At 36.6% G+C, this 18,132-nt stretch overlaps 1 protein-coding gene across 1 annotated transcript in view; it reads right to left on the bottom strand.

Annotated features, from left to right (window-relative positions):
- Window positions 1–4,518: 4,518 nt before the first annotated feature.
- Window positions 4,519–18,132, bottom strand: part of MRPS9 (mitochondrial ribosomal protein S9) — a 27,310-nt gene continuing 13,696 nt past the window's right edge. Inside the window, exons 5-10 of the mRNA XM_017737152.1 lie at window positions 14,274–14,356; window positions 11,454–11,529; window positions 8,622–8,790; window positions 7,100–7,208; window positions 6,083–6,252; window positions 4,519–4,725 (exon numbers count right to left, since the gene is read on the bottom strand). Of these exons, the coding sequence (XP_017592641.1) occupies window positions 4,634–4,725; window positions 6,083–6,252; window positions 7,100–7,208; window positions 8,622–8,790; window positions 11,454–11,529; window positions 14,274–14,356 (699 nt within the window). The 3' untranslated portion in view covers window positions 4,519–4,633. The remainder of the gene's footprint in view (window positions 4,726–6,082; window positions 6,253–7,099; window positions 7,209–8,621; window positions 8,791–11,453; window positions 11,530–14,273; window positions 14,357–18,132) is intronic.

Below are 18,132 nucleotides of genomic sequence, written 5' to 3'. Positions count from 1 at the left end.
TTCTGTGATGTACTAGTCTGCTCAGGACATGTGACAAGCACACACTACTCTGCTTACATTTTTTATTATGCCACTATCATCAGCATCTGAATATGACATTTATTAAAATGATGAAGAAATAGGACACACCTTGAATACCTTAAAGATTTAATGTGTTGAAAAACATGGTGCTGTGAGTGGAGCATTCAAGGTTTTCTTCCTTCAAACTGAGCAAGTCCCCAGCAGAGCAGCAGAGTATCCATGTGGCTGGTAACTAGGAGAGAAATGGCAGGTGGACTAGAAGTCGATCAGGAAGACTTCAACATTCAGGTATTTAACACTGAAAACTAACAGTGAAGGTAATTTCTGAGCCAGTGGATGGGGGCAGATGCTAAGCACCATGAGTCTAAACCCATTACTGCCCATTTGTTTGCTTGTTTTGTTCTGCTCCCACACTGTTTACGTGGGCAGGAACACAGGCAGTGATTTATGTTTACATGTTTGTCTGGACACTCAGTAAGATACCACAACCTATATCCACCGTGTGCTAGCACAGCATAAGAAACACATTTGCTTTCAATTCCATCCCATGAAATTTTATCCATATAAACTCTCACTGAATACTGGGAAAATTAATTTCAATATTTACAGAGTTTTTATGAAACTGTACAGGTAAAATCCAGTTTCAGTAACAAATCTCCCTCACCTTAGCCAACACTGATTTCAGGCATTTTATTTAAATAATTGTATTTATTATGTTATGTCTAGGTTTGGTATGAGATTTCTAAGGATAGGTTTAGGTTGGACAGAAGGCAGAAATTCTTTACAATGGAGAGACACTGGAACAGGTTGCTCCAAAGAGCTATGGCTGCCTATCTCTGGAAGTGTTCAGGGCTAGGTTGGGTGGGGCTTTGAGCAATTATGTGCAGTGGAAGGAGTCCCTGCCCATGGCAGGGAGAGTGGAGCTAGATGATCTTCGAAGGTCCCTTCTAAACCATTCCGTGATTTTTTAATGACTGGCACAATGTTACAATACCATTTCCAAGATGCAAAGAGCAGCTGGCATTTCTTAGCATAATGTACTATTAATTTGAAGGTATTACTTATACACTGAAATTAGATTGCTGAGAACTACTATTAACTGACATTTATTATTTCTCACTAAAACCTTTTCTCTCGTCACGAGTGAAAAAGAAGTCCTGGAAACACAATTCGATTAACACCCTTTTGAAACCCAATGCACCTATTCTCGTATTAACCTGTTGTTACCGGAGCACTGTTTATGAGGAAGATTCCTCATTTCTTTCGCAGGTATCCGCATCCCGCTCCCGGCCCCGCTCTCCGCATTCGGTTGCGAGCTGCGCCACCTCGTGGCCCCGCGGCAGCACTGAGCGCCCCGGGACAGCCCCGCGCTTCCCCGGCTGCCCGGAGCAGCGGGACAAGCATCAGACACCGGCGGCACGCACACGTTCCATTTGCCCCACAGGCAATTGCGGTATCTTACAGCAAAAACAGCAATTTGGTGGATGGGGGGGGGGAAAAAAGAGCGTGGATGAATCACAACATACATTGCCCAGAAAGCACAGAGGGCTTACTTCTTTTTGCCCACACTCAGAAAGTATTTTAATGTTTAGTGTGTAAGCACCTGTCACAGGACACTAAATCATGAAATCTTGTTGGCAAGCTAAGTTGGTCCACACTGCAAGTCTTCAAAAGTGAGACCTAAGAAGCCCGGCTTGCACACAGAAGGCAGGTGTTCAGGGCTGCTTCTCTCAATAACCTTGGAAATGCAATGGAGTAGGAGGAATGGGAAGTTAATGGAGATTATTCAAACTGATGAACTGATTCTACCACTGTGCTGCTGTCACAAATGATGATTAACAACCCTGATAATTTCCTTATTTTGTTCTCCCACATGATAGTTGTTCTGATGTTTGCAAAAATGAGTAAAAAAAATGGTAGTTTCACCTTTTCATCAGCTTTAACACTACAGACATTATCTTTGTACATTATTTAACTTCCTAACCCCTAAATGTTGACACATGTTGCAGATGATTGAGAGGAACTTCATACAAATGAAAAATGAAAAAACCTCAAACTGTAAAATTCTGGTTGGTTTTTATTCTCTTTTTAAAATGTTTTTCTCTTTTGGCTCACCTTCAGATTTAGTTGGAAGCCTGATCCAGTAGCTATGAAGCAAGTGACCTGGCTGCACAGCACTAACCAGTATTTCTAGGGACTTTCCTAAAAAGCTGTGGTTCTGAAAATTTACCTCAATTTTTTTTACTCAGTTCAAGCATCAAAGGCCATAGCCATACTTTTTTGGAAGGTAAAACAATAATTCCTTTAAAACATGATAGAAGACTTTGCATGTTGTAAGTGCTGATATTCTGTTGCACTTGTAGATTCTTGCCCAGTAATAAGGCAATCAGTATGGCCAGTAATGTGACCAAACTGATCATTCTCATTTGAGAAGATACTAAGATAAAAATTCTACTATTTAATCTTCTCCAGAATCTCCTTCAGCTAGCACTTTCAAGACCATGTGCTCATGTTCATTTCATTAAGTGAGCATGTCAAAAGAATCCTTAGGTACCTGTCCCAGTATGGATTAATGTTTTTATTACAAATCACAACTTCTACTGATACATGATATATTTTGCTACACGCAAGCAATTCAGATTTAAACTAACAGAAATGCTAGTTAAGCCTTTCTGTATTTGCCTTAGTGTAAAATATCTCATGTAAAATCCCCATTTGTTTTTCAAAGGCACAGGTGAATTGCCTCAGCTGTTGAATTCAATTTAACCAGCCATAGAATGTTCTGTGTTGGAAAAGACCTCTAAATTCAGTCTGACCATTTACCCAGCAGTGCCAAGTCCACCACTAAACCATGTCCCTCACTAAACCACGCCCCCAAGTGCCACATCTACATGTCTTGTAAATACCTTCAGAGATGGAGACTCCACCACTTCCCTTGACGGCCTCATCCAGTGCTCAACAACCCTTTAGGTGAAGAAATTTTTCCTAATATCCAATCTAAACCTCCTCTGGCACAACTTTAGGCTGTTTTCTCTCATTCTATCACTTGCTACTTTTTGTTGGCCAACAACACCCACCTTACTACAACATCCTTTCAGGTAATTCAAGAGTCACGTATTCTGATTGAGATGAACTACCTTGGAAATGAGAAATCCTGCCCGAGTTTACAGAGTATTCTCAGGGAACAAGAGTTAAAAAGAAGCACAGGCTTTGGAGAGAGGAATCACAAACATGTCACTCAAGGATGCATACCCAGTTTCTGACCTCTGTTTTACTCAGCTGATGAGGTCTATTAACTTGCTGCTTCCCTCACCCCCGAATGCTGCTTGGGAAAATAATGACCTGTACACATCACTTACAGCTGCTTATCACCTGCAATGACCTGTTGGCACCCTTTGTGACCTCTGAGGTGTAGTTTTTGGCATGGTCTACTGCAAATAAAAAGCAGAGCAGGTACTCTAGCGCTTAAAAAACCTGGCTGGGGAGAAAGAATCTGAAGTACTGAAGTGTTCTAAATTAAAAGAAAGCTGGAAAGTGCCCTGTTGTTAAAACTGAGTTGTATTTTTCTGCTTTTCCTGGTGAGATGAACTTTATCTTCTTTTTTGCTGTGGCCCACTTCCTACAGGACAGATGAAGGATATGCTCTTCCTTGAAAGTATTTGACCTCTGTCCCAGGAAGGAAGTTGGCAATAAAGCAAAATCTTAAGCTTTTGGGTGAGTGCTGTAACCACTAATCTATTTTGGAAGGCTACAGTTATAGACAGGAGGTGGGCAGCACTGTCATCACCTCCTGCTTCTGATTTTAAAACAGAAAAGTTATGACTGTATTTGGCAAAGAGTCCAATGCTATCTTTGTGCATTAGCCATATTCAGAACACGCCTCCTTGAACAGGCCCCTTGAGATTTAAGGGGTGGAGAAGAGTGTTCTAAAAGACAACTTCAGCTTAATCCCTCCAGCTCTTTCTGCATTTGGGGGAAGAACAGAAAAACTGACTCCTCCAGAGGATGATTCAGAGAACCTAAATTTAGGTACTTGCTCTGAATCACTCCCTACTTAACCTGGGGAAGCATCCTGGAGACAACTGAATCCACAGGCAAAGGTTATACTCTGTGACAGTTTCTCTCTCAATATCCCCTCAATTGTCAGTACTATTCTCACTGGCTTCTCAACTCCACCACAGTTTAGGTAGGAAGTTGTTGCTTATCCTCAGATACCTGTGAGGCAGAAAGGGAGGCACATTGAAGATGTCCAAATACCTGGTTAGGAGCTGCCTAATTTCAGAATTTAAATTGCCAAATCATTAAACAAATAGACTGATTTTCAGAAATTATAATCTACCAAGACTTTCATAAATCATTAGTGATTTCACTAGAGCTAAGATGCAAAGCTGGAACTGGGGCAACTATTTTAGATTTAGCATTCTATCAAATTGTACCATGATTTTCCACAATTTTTTAGAGTTGTTGTTTGCTTTTTAAACAGAAGACATAATAAGAATAAAGGGAAAAAGAAGTCTTTATTATTAAATATATTCATACAACTGTTTCAAATCATAAATCAGTATGTTTTGAAATTTTGGTAGCACTTTGTTGTTCTTTAAATGCTCAAGACTTATCGCTTTTTCCAGGTGAATTTCCGTCTGGGTCCCTCTTGACCGGGCTTTTTTCGTTCCTTCACACGTGGGTCAACTGTTAGTAATCCAGCTACAAAACACAGAAAAGCACCCATTTATTTACTGCTACTGGTTAATATTACAGGTATACTATCTCTGAGCCAGTAACTTTGACTTTCACTAACAATATGATTTGTAACATCTAGAGGGCTAAAGGTTCAGAACCACAAAACACTGAAAGGAGTGTCATCAAATCCTCTAACATTTTAACTTCTCTTTAGTAACTGAACTGCATTCATACTTTCCTTTACAAACCACTAAAAAAACCCACACATTGTTTTTTATCTATCCATATTGCTTAAGCCCTTAGAGCAGTGGTATCCAAACTTTTCTGATCATGCAGTCCTAACAGTATTTTTGAGCACGTACTCCCAAATGTATGTATTTATTCGTTTATAAATTATATACAGCACATTCTTACTGAATCCTAATGGATCAGTTGCACATTTCCCACTCTGGAAACCACTTCTTTGTGGTATATTTATATATAAATATACTTAGACGTATATTTAGCAATGTCCCAAACATGTTCAGAATTATGCTGATCTCAGGACAGGTACCAAACTCATTACAATGTCTATTTACAAAGGTTTTCCTAGCAAGTCATACTTGCCAGTGCTGAAAAGGTACAGTCAAAGAAAATTGTTGCAAAGCATGAAGACAGGTTTGGTTTCATTGCTGGCAGTAGAGTGAAAAAAATCACAGCTGTTCTGCCTTTAAAACAGGCAGGTATGCTTGCTGCTAGTCCAGAAAGAGCACAGTTGGTTAAAAGCTCACCATTCATAACTCTGCATTTGCTGAAACAGTATGGGCATCTCATCACTGAGAAGCATCAAATCCTGCAGTTATCTAAATAAATTCTATCTTGCCCTAAGTAACTTGTAAACACTAAATAATGCAAGAGAGGAAAGCAGCTCCCTCAGTTTGGCTAGTTGCATGGAGTGCACTTATGCTCATTACTCTCTCTTCAAAGCCAACCCTCCAGCATCTGTGTTCGAGAATAAAACTTTTTAGAACATGAACAAGACACGACCAGCCAAGTCACAATCTCAGTACCTTACAGCTCACTAATGTCTGATCCAGATTTATTTAGTAGTGAATACACATTCATGTTTTGTGATTCTATGTTGAGGCAATGTAAGCTGGTTAATAGACCTAAAAGAGGTCATGAACAGATGGAAAAATGCTTGAGAAGTCATCCAAAATGTACACAAAGGATGCTAGGAAACAAGTAAAAACAATCTATAAATAAATGCAGATCCCTTTCATACAATATACAAGGTTTCACTGGGATTATTTACTCAAATCTGATCCTTAATGATCCTTGTATTAATTCTGTTAATTACCAGAAACACATTAAGAAACACTGAAATAATTTCAATTCCTACCTTGCCTCATGAATTCCACCTCCTTTTCTGTCACAAAACTCCTTAAGGCTTTTGCAGAGGCTAAACGTATTGCTCCAGCCTGTGCAGATCTTCCTCCACCAGAGACTGTGCAAACCATGTCATGTTTTCCAATTCTGCCAAGAAACTGGAAAGGGAACAACAACTGCTCCCTAAGGGGGGGGGAAGAAAAAATTTAAAATATTCCTGTGCATAAAGTTCCATGCAATGCACATTTCTTATCATTGCATATACAAAAACATAGTTAACTTTTGGGCAGAGATCCAGAAAGGCGTTCATATCTCATTCAAATCAATAGGAAATTAGCAGCTAGGAGCATATTCCAACTGCCAGGGGTAAATACTTTAAGTTCAGTTTTACAACTACTTTTATTCCACTACTTCTCTACTACAGATGCCAAGATCCATCAGCTCTGGATACTGGAACTGAGCAACCTCTCCCTCTATTCTTGAGCTTAAAAATCACAATATAAAATAAAAATAAAAAACACATTAGGAATACAAACTTTATGTCAGCCTTATGAGAAGTCTTCTCTATACCAGACTGTGCATATCCTCCAAAATCTGAAGCTTTACATGAAGTGCCTCACCTTGTTTGCTTCCACTACGTTACTGAATGCCAGGGAGTAAATACACATGCATACAATTTGCGAATCTCTTGGGAAGCACTTAAAGATAATATTTATTATTTATTTTTAAAACAAATTTCAAGTCCTTTCTAAGCGGACTAAAATCTGAACTATTCAAACAGTCTGTGCTCTTGGTTTTTGCATCCCTTCAGAAAAGGTGGGGCAAGGAGCACAGAGCAAGGCTTGCCTATCAGTAAACTCCTGAAAAGTAGGAGGAAATGCAAGACATTTTTATAAAACAGATAGTTATACAGAGACAAGAACACAGAATCAACAGTGTGGAACGCAGCACCAACATATAATTGTATGGCATTACTTTTGCTGGAATAATTTAAGTACAGTAAAAATACAGCATTTCATAGTGCTCTCACCTGTCCTGCAGCACTGGGAAGTAATGTAAAATGTCTGTTCCATTCACTGTAATTTTTCCAGTCCCGTTGTCATAAACTACTGCAGTAGCTCTTGCAGTTTTTCTTTTACCTTAAAGGAATTAAACTAAATTTTTATGAGGTTTCAATACTATATAGAACTTCCAAGTGCCCAAGTAGTTAAACAAATCTCAACACATTCATACAGTGCCAGCTGTTTGGTTTTACAGGCGGAGGTAACAAAAAAAAAAAAAAGCAAACAAAGAAAAACTATCTTTCAATATATTTTCATCAATGTCTATTAAGTGGGGGAGAAGCGTGGGTTGGGAGACCAATCTCCTTCAGCACAAAGGAAGCAATCATTCTGATAAAGGAATTATGAAACAAATAAGACATTCTTCTTCATTTTGGGGGTGATGGGGCACAAACAAGACTGGTTTTGAACTTATTAAACTTGGTGGCTTTTCTTAAATCACATGGGTTGCATGCTCATCAAACTTCATTAACTACTGTTCTGAAGATACTACTGAAAACCACTGCAAATTAAATCACGGTTTGGTGCTCTCACATCTTTGTTGTCATGCAATCTTGAAGACCACCCAGGTAAGGCAGAGCTCTCTAGCCATTTTGCCCCTCAAATTCTCTGTGACCTTTGCTCTTATTGCCATCAGCTGCCTGCTGCATAATACCCATCATCTCTAAGATTCCTCTTAAATGTACAGCATAAAGTGAGTGTGCACACATGCTTTGTCCAGAAAGTCAACAGTCTTTCCTATACATGTTGTTGCCAAATTATTTTTTCTGTGCAATCTCTCATATCCTGTATCATATTGTTTTTCAACTGTGTCCCTCCAATGAAAATGTAACAGCCTGTGTTTAGAAGATACAGAGACCTTCATGGCTTTTCTTTAACATTCCCTCCATCTCAGTATGAATGATCAATATCCCATTATAGACCTCTGTCCCATAATATTTAGGAATTTCCTCTTCACATTTTCCTAGGCTGTTTGTAAATATCCAAATGCCTTGCTATTTATTCTTTGCATCTTCCAAGTTCCCCTTTGCTGGACTGCCTACAAAGGTCATGATAAAGGTTACCCAGTAGCCTAAGCATGCCATTTTTATACTAAGCAACAACACTGTTATATCCATGGAATTCTTCATACATGTTTGTGCTCCTGCAGTCCACTCTTTATGTTCAGCAATCAGCTCTGGCCAAAAACGAAAGTCCTTTTGTATCCTACAACTTGCAACACAACGGGGTCCTCTCTACAGAGGTACCACTGTATAGAAATACATATAAAAACAGCTGGTAAGAGTCTGGGCCAAAAACTTGTACTTTCTGACCAGACCATGTCTTAACTTGGTGCTCCGTAACATCACTAACAGCTACACATGCAGCATACATATATATGAGCATATAAAATGAAGCAGTGACACTTTAGCAGTGTTGTACATACTATAAAGAAAGCAGTGCAAAGAGAAAAGAAGTCTGCATCATTACCAATCAACTTGAAATTATTACCTTCCCCAGTGCTGAAGGCCACTCCCCGCTCATCATATTGCAAGGGCTCAATCACCACCTTCTGCAACTGCACAGGAACTTCTTTGGAAAACTTCTGAATATAATTCTCCTCGATGTCAGCACAAGGCAATGCTACCAATTTTTGTAAGAGTTGAATAAATCTCGAATACTGTAAGACAACAAGACTTCATTAAAGGATACAAGCGTAATTGCATTTGCGAAAACTTTCTATTTTTATTTAATGAATCTTTCCTACTTCACTTTTATTGACGATTTCTGACAAGATGACACTTTTGCACCTACATGCTGATTTAAGAACAGCATGAAATTGCATCATTTTCTGTGTGACTAAAGACACCTAGTTCTTTCTTCGCAAAACAGTGAAACTTTACTTCAAAGCATAACCAACCCCTTTTTAATAAAGGATTATTGTATTAGAATGAAGTTCATCTCACTTTTAAAAAGAAAACATTGGGGGGGGGGATGTCTTAATTATTTTATTATTGTTTTATCAAAATAGGAAAAGGAAAAGATTTGCACCTGATTTTTAGTAAGTCAGCATATTCACTGATTTGGAAATAATTTTATTTCACTGAACTGAATCTCATAAATGATTATATTTCGTAACATATACAGAAATGCTTATCTATCTTTGGCTGTTCAAGCTGAGTTACTTTAATGTTTATGATTTCCTTTAAAACTGAACAATCAAGGCATTTAAAAATTCAAGAGATACTTGACTTAAAGGGCAACCTCTTGAAATAAATTATCCTTCACTACTGTGTGGTTCTCCTTCCCCCTTATATCTCCCTCCAAAGTTCTTCAACATGTGATTAAAGAGTACCCACCACTGTGTTAACCCATTTGTGCCAAAAGCTGGGATGTCCTGTTACCAAGTGTTAACTGCCAGGAGCCCCAGACAGCTGTCACCAGATATAAAGGTATCATACCATCAAAAATGGATTTTTCATATAGATATCATAACCTGATTTTTGAAGGTTTTTTTACTTACAAGTGGTTATTGAAAGTATTTGTTCTTCTCTCTGTTACCAGAGTCTTCTCTAGCACAAAATTACTACTTGTCTTGTAACTTAATGATAGTCCCTGAACTCCGACATCACTTGAAAACTACTTCTACCTAACAATATGACACAGACACGTGGTAAAGCCTTTGAAGATCAGAAATATGAAAATACAAAAATGTAGAAATTATAGGGATGATAGAAGTAGAAAGCTTCCAAAGTTTTCACTTGGAGAGTGGCAAAGGGAAAAAAACCCAATAGCTCTGATTTTGTTTAATAATGTAAACACCACTGAAAATTTTGTTGCAGTGGCAAAAGATAAGAGTCTGAGAAGGTAAGACTGGCAGCTTATACCGAGACATTTCAAATATATTTAAACAATGCTCTTTACTATAGGCTGAGGCTTTGTGGTCTTACATGGGAGAGGCCAGTATGTAGAAGGGTTTGGTGTTGGTTTTTGGTTGGTTGGGGTTTTTTTAAGTTGTACTTTTACAGATGTAGAATGTACTAAAACCAAACAGTGAAGAACACCAAACTGGTTGTACAAGTAGACCTGGCACTCGGAGAGGAAAAACTGCCATTCCAAATGCAGGAGCTACTGAAAGCACTGAAGTCATAATGGCTTCTACTGTGAACAAGATAAAGTCTTCTGGATATTACCAGGATGGAGAATTTACAACAACTACTTCTAACTTATGCTTATGGACCACAATCTGCTCGAGACCTTTTCACATCCCCCACAGACAAGGAAGCCATCACATGCTACTGTTCCACATGACAAGTGAGTAAAGGGCATGTTTGCTGCTGCATGCTATTTTTGCAAAGCTGTTGTCCACAGGACAGACAAGATTGAAGAACACTGCTTCTGTGTGAGAAAACACTTGGTATGTTCAGACAAATAGAGTTACATTCTCTGGTACTGTCATATTCAAGCTTCCAAAAGCTGGCCACATAGACTAAACCTGCTCTTACAAAATCTAATGCTCTTCAGAAGACTGTAGGGAAAAGCTCTGAGTGAGAAAGAAGTGTATGACTATTAGGATGAATAGTCTTATCCCCAGAGATAGGTATAAAGGACAACTCCAAACCTACAGAGTGATACAGTTTGCAGACACTGGGGAAACTGCAACACCCTCCTCTCTCCCACCATATTCATAACAAGGAGAACATAACAGGAGGTATCTGTATCAAACCACAGATCTATACAGCTTTGTGTCTTGTTTCTGATATTTGATCCTGTAGCCAATCACTAAGAAAAAGGACTCCTTATTTCTAATAAGCCTTCTGTGATTTTTCTATCATTACCATGTCATCCTAAGGATTCAATAACTCTGTGCAGGTTTACTATTGTACAAATCCATAGCGTTTCCCCATCTTGAATATTTACCCCTTCTCTACAATTAGTAACAGAGGTTCTAGCCCTGTCCATTTTTCATCTGTAACTACAATAAATGACTCTTTCTAAAATAAATTGTTATTACACCCCATTCCTGACCACATAATTAGATAACAAGGAACAAGTGCTCTAGGTCTCGCAATGTTATCATGAGAAAAACTAAATTATGTTAATAACAATGGAAAGTTCTTAAGAGTTCTGTATTGTGCTAGATAAAAAATATCAACGCAAGTCACTTCAAAACAACATGAATGTGACAGTGCTGTCAACATATACAGACTTCATCAGAAGATAGAAAACTCTTTTGAAGAGCACTTGCTTCTGCATAGTACCTTTCCAGTACCCAAAAACGCACCCAGAGTCCATATTTTTAAGACACAAGCCTCCTTAAGATTCGAAAGATTAATTACTTACATCATCATCTGACAGTTTTTCTAACAACATTTCTTCCAATTCAATCTTAGTCAGCCATCTGCTGCCAGCCAGGTTTCTGTTTAAAATATCACATATATTCTTCCTTTAATTAACCATGCAATTAGAGTTACATCACAAAAGACCACACATACAGTCAGCCTTCGTTCAGAAATACGTTTTCCATTACAAATGAATGCAGATCACATTCCTATAGTAAACATGTGAAGGCCTATGTTGATTTTTAAAAGATCTGCCTTTTGAAAGGTATGGTAACTTCATGTACTGAATTAACCACATGAGCATTATGAGTATCAGTTATGCATTATTCATATTATTGAAGTCTGAGATTGAATTAGAGTAATACTGTAATAGGAAGTGATCTTCCCTCCAACTAAGGACTTACTTTTAAAAGCCTGCTGCCAGGAAAAATTTGGTTTACTAGCAGCAAAGAGCAAAATCAAAGGCAGAATGTTAAAATCAAATTATTTTGCCTCTGGTCTTTACTTTTCTGATCAATATAAAGAACTGCACTAGCAGCAAGCATAGTCAAAGTACTAACGTGGCAGTGACGCCCTGTACTCTATCTACTGTGTAATCTTGAGCTGCTCAGCACAGAAACTGCTCTAATGATAGAAAAAGCCGAAATTTCTAAGAAAACAGCCTTGTACAGGAATGCTAACACAAAGAAAAACCAATGCTTGAAATAAATCTTTGAAATATATATGATATGAAGTGACCAACTAAACAGAACATCACCATAAATATACATACCAACATTATCAGGTAATTTTAAGGCAAAGATGTAACTAGCTTCTTAACTCCTCAGGTTTTTTAGAAACGGTGTTTTCAGCAGCATTAAGGAAGCTGTGATTCAGCAAAACACTCCTGAAGGTGTTTTTAAGGAGTACTACTTCTCAAGCATGTATTTTAGTGCTTTTCTGAGCCGGGACATGAGAAACGATTATTTAGAAACCAAACAGATTTTAACAATGATTTTAAAAAGATTCCAATCCTGACAGACTGAAGTAGATACTTACATTTACACACTGTTACTTGCTACTTCTAATGAAACTGGATAAAATTTCTTACATGTGAAAACCTATAAACTTGAAGTAGTTCAGAGCAGGTCCTAACCCTACAGTTAATATTACAGAATGTATTCACAATAGATTATTTTCTGGGAAAAAAACCCAAATCAAACCAAACCCCAACAAACCCCATGCCCCTCACACCAAAACAACAGTCCTTCCTATCAACCCTCTACCTACACTTAGGAGATAAATTATCCTATCCAGACTAATCTCAGAGGAAGTACCATATCCAGTGTGGAAAGTAAGTCTCAAAAATCCTTTAAATTCTCTGAGCTTTACAAACCTAACACGGAAAAAAACCTTTCATCTCTGACTAGCTTTAGGTCGTTTTTCACATCAGTAAATCCACTGGCTGAGCTCTGTAAGGAGTCAGGTTATTTTTCAGTAGCATACATCAAGAAACTAAATTCATTTGTTCTCTTGTCTGCTCAGAAACTAGTATGAATCTGTAATAAAACATTCTGTGGGTCACAGGATGCTATTTATATCATGAAGAAACATGAACTTCTGTTATTTAAGAAATTGAAATAATCTCAGCAAATTAATCCTTTCTCTTCCTAACATAAATAACAAATGGCTGAAATGAAGAAGTGACAAACCAACACGATGTGCTCCTGGAGCAACGCATAAATCTGGCTAGAAAATACACAGGAAGAACAAAGACAAAAACAACTTGGGACTGTGAAAAAAGTAACTATACAGAAAAGCAGTAAATGCCAAAACCAAAACCTCCTAGCTGTATCCATTTCTTTTAAACGCTTGCTTAATTTAATGTTCTAATAGAAAATCCTTGCAAGAAATCTCAAAATAAAAAAATCAAGAGTAATCCAAGAGGAACAAACAACACTGAAAAGCATATTCTGACTGTATGCACTAAGAAACCAACAACTGTAGATCTCCCATAGCTTCTGGTTGACATGGACCTTTTCTGTCCAGTGGCTAACTAGCTGAAGAGCTTGCATACCAGAGAAGCCGAACGGGAAAAAGAGAAACTAAATTGAATTACTAATAGTGGTGATAACTCAAGAATTCCAGCCAAATGAGCTTTTCTAAAATTACTAGGTTTTGATGATTTCTGTTCAAAGATATTAGAAAAAAATTTGTGAAATTAAGTATTTTGATACTCTTCAACTTAAATATTGGTATGTTAAAATATTCAAGAACTGTAATTAAAGACTCTTAAATAGCCCAGCCTTAGGTCCTAGGATTTTCTCATCAGGAACAGTGCAGTTGGTACTTTAAAAGCCCTTGTTTTCTTATAAAAAGTTTACCTCCTTTTTTCAAAATGCTTTAATAAAAGACATAATTAGAAAAACTCATACAGAATATATGTTTTTTATATATATATATATATATAAACCATTCATATATATGAGTATATATATGTTTCATACAGAAACATAGAATTCTGGATATTTTCTGTTTATTTTCAAATCACACTTCAGAAGTTTTATAAAGCAAAGAATACTGAAAGGAGCAGAGAGAGATTAAAGAGTAAGAGAAATAGGTGGGCTTTCCCTCCTCTATTTGAGCATTCCACACATACCTCGTAAGACTTTTCAACCTGAAATTACCATACAAGTATTACACAAGGAATGGAGCAAAAGTCTGAAAATATGTTTGTGGAATAGAAGGCAGGTGGGGTAAGGAACTACCAGAAGTGCCAAAACAGGATATGAAAGTACATTAAGAAAACTACTACCAATATTCATTCTAATTGGAAGCTTACCTTTTTTCCTTCTGAAGGGGACGGTCTTCAGCTACCAGTTGGTCTTGGTGTTTCTGAACGTTCAGAAATTTTTCATATGTTTCCTTAAATGTATATGGAAAAAGTATTTAAATGGATTTTTAAATTTAACCTTTAAATTTTTCTATTTAAAACAAAGGTTTATGTGGTTCTACTCTTCAAACATTTAAAATGCAGAGTCAGAAGACAAGCAGAGCTCTGACAAAAAAAAAAATTCATGTGCAGTTCAAAATAATTGATTTTGAATTCTCCAACAGTGTTTTTTGCCTTCTTACATATGTTTGTAAAAAAAAAGAAGTTATCAACTGTATACAGAAAGACAACTACATTTGTATAATGAATGCAACTCCAAAACATACTGCACAATAATTTCATTCAAAATAATTGCATTCAAATTTTGGTTTGACTTCCTCAAAATACTGACAAGGTTTAAGACTTATTTAATTTCATTTGGTAAGGATTTTCGTACATGTAGAAGTGTCAGATTTACTGGTGGCCTGTATCAGTCAGAACTTCTTACCCTGGCATGTCTACATGGACAAAAAGTTGCACATTTACCATAGTCAGAACTTCTGTTCTTTTAACCGTACAGATACACTTACTCTCAATTTTCAGTATTTTTAAATAGTTTTCTCAAAATTCTTAGCTATGTTATTATTTTCAAACAATGGTGTGACAGTGATTTAGTACTTCAGGAAAAAAGAAAAAAAAAGGAGAAAACACTCAAGTCACAGTAAAAATATTACAGAACAAACATATTTTAAATCAAGTATTTTTAGGGGTTTTTTTCAGTTCAGAAACTTATGGAGACTACTTGTTCTAAAATATAATATCGAACACTGAATTACAACAGTGATTCAAATGCAAAGTTAATAGGAGTATTTGGAGAAATAATTATAAATTATATTGAAACAACAGGACAGCTGTACTACAACCAAGTACTTAAATGCCAAATAATTTACTTTAATTTACAAGTGAAATAGAAAACTTATAGTCACTTTCCCATACTGTAGTAATATGAATTTTCGCAAATACTAGAGAAAAACAACGGTGTAAGAATTAGTGGGGACAAGAAACAATGGTTTGGGTTTTTTTTATTTGTATTACTTACATAAAAACAGTAAAGGAAGAAATGTGAGACAGCTCTGTATTGTCAGATATTAACTAATGAAATACTAGTTCTTAACATAAAACTGGGATTTATAACAGGATGCAGTGACATTTCTGCAACAGCCTAAACATAGCCCCAAAATAGAAGCCCCTTGCTTAATTATAAACACCTACTGTTCAAGCTGATTTTTTCGCTAATATAAAATACACCTGCACATACACTACAAACATTTGTACTTAAAATATATGAACAAAGAACAGATTGTTATCTGAGCTGCACTCAAAGCACTTAAATTCACTGAAGTCTCTGATGCAGGTCACTGATGACATTTTTAATGGCACAGTGGAAAAAATACTTTTTAAACAATTCATTAAAAATCTTGAAATACAAAATCATTGGCTTTTGAGACAGCATGAAAACTCATATGTTATAGTAGTAAGCCTTTCAGAAATCCTTAATTTTTTTGAGATAATTGTATCAGACAGGAACTAGGAAAAACTTTCAATGTAAGAAAAGTTTATTTATCCTCAAACACAGGAAACATTCACATACAAGAGAAGAAATCCTATTTTCAAGTATTTCCAAACCTCACAAATATAACTCTACACCTCTAAGAAAACAAGATATGGCATCACTACTGTGGGCAAGATTTATGTCACATCACTCTTATAACCTTAACAACTCCATCCAGAGCTGACTATTAGGCTTCAAAAATTTTTGCCTCTACATTAAAAGCACATACATAGGTGGGGTTAGAGAGCATGAGGTGTACCTGCACAAAGCAATTTTTAGGCATCTGGAGTTAAGACACGGAAAAGAATGAGTATGGAAGCTTCTGCTTGGGACTGCAGAGTGAGGGAAGAGAAGGGGAAGGAGGGCTGTGGCCGTCCCTCGGCAAGCTGCGGAGAGCTCAGCTGGAACAGTCTTAAGAGATTGATTCTGATGAGCTCCATGAGTTTCTGCATTTGGAAGAAGTCAAATCAGGCACAAAGATGATATTTTGGTGTCAGATGATTAGAAGAGGTACTGGGTTATTAAGTCTTATAAATGTGAAAGGAGATTTTTCACCTTACTGCTACTCTTGACTTAACTCTTGCCTTCAAAAGGCAGAGGGTATCACTATCCTACTTGCAAAAGCAGTCCCCTGTCTGCCTCCTCACTAACACCCATCCTTCTCCAATACATTCTGGAATACATATTTATGTATTGGTATGGTCAGCAAAAATACATGAACAGGAGCTCAACAAAAACACAGTTACATCACAGTTCCTTAAAAAAGGACATAGGGAGGTAAACAGACTGACTACAGTCAGAATCGCTTCTAAATAGCAACTGAAGTATTTTCAGGTAATATGACACAAGTTAAAAGAAGACTTAAGGATTTTATCATATTTGGAAACTACTGATAAACACAGGCAAATAAAACAAGATAGGGGTTGCCATCCACCACTTTTTAGCCTCAGAAATTAATTGTCAGTTACAATGACAAAAAGCTTTAGAACAGCTGCAACAGTAAGATTTTCCTTGAGACCCTCCCTAGGTATTCTCAAAGAACACCAACACTCCACAGCCCGTTCAAGTTCTAAGAATGTGCACTTTTAAGAATTAAATGATCTCTCTAAACTGTTCTGGTTAAATTACAGCAATCACGTCTATTCAGACAAAGAACCCTTTACGCAGGAGATGAAGTCAAACAACACTAAAAAGTAGCATTTTAAAGTAATTCCAAGTGTAAGAGAAATGTTAAATATAATTTCCTACATATTTCTGGCAATGAAAGTGGACATGCAACTCTTACAAAATTTTGGTCTGAAGTACCAAAAAAAAAAAAAAAAAAAAAAAAAAAAAAGAAAAAAATTGATGCATGTATCTAATCTCTGTATAGAAATGAAGCCAACAGACTGAAAGAACCACTCACGTGTGAAGTAAAGTGTGTGGATGAGCCTTTGCAAAATCAGGAATCACATGTAATGCCCAATAATTTATCTGACAAATCTTCACTCCCCAACGGCTAAAGAAAGCTTCAGAAGACACACTTGCTTTTTCAAAGCTGGCAGGTGAAGATTTTACTAATCACTTGAGGATTCAATAGTCCAATTCATGACTGTACACATCTGTGTGTCTTGTAAACTCAGCTATTACACAATCAAAATAGCTGATTTTACAAGATTGACTATGTACTGAAATGCTTACATTTCTAATAGAAAGATCAAATTTCAGATCTCTACAAGGACACTTAAAACAATTAAAAATTATTTTACTCTGCATTAAAAAAATAGGGAAGAAATCAGCAAATGAAACCCTAAAAGAGATTTTTATGGGGAAAAAACCTCTATTAACATTATAGTTAAAATATGCTGCAGAGCCCACATTTTACCTCAGTTTGCACTTTACTTTGTTTCTTCTGTTTTGAGGTCAGCATACACTTTGATGGGTTTTAAGTTTTGGAGTATTTTTAAGAGTTAAAATGCTCAATTGTTAGAGCATTTTACCTCAATCAGCAAGCCCTGATATTTCTAAAAAATTACAAGAAGCATGATTATATGAAATTACTATTTTTCTATACAAAATGATATGAAGATACCATTTTGTCTTGCTCTGCACATTACAAAAATGATATTATTCTAAAAAACTTTTAAGTTAAATGATGATCAAATGTACTATCAAGCATTTGTGAAACGGTGTTTCATGCAATAAACATTCTTTTGTGTATCAGAAGAAAAATAAATT

The sequence above is a fragment of the Corvus brachyrhynchos genome, unplaced genomic scaffold (assembly GCF_000691975.1).
Source record: "Corvus brachyrhynchos isolate BGI_N302 unplaced genomic scaffold, ASM69197v1 scaffold83, whole genome shotgun sequence".
In the NCBI taxonomy this organism is placed as follows: domain Eukaryota; kingdom Metazoa; phylum Chordata; class Aves; order Passeriformes; family Corvidae; genus Corvus; species Corvus brachyrhynchos.
The sequence above is the reverse complement of the archived record's forward strand: the minus strand, read 5'-3'. Positions and strand labels throughout refer to the sequence as shown.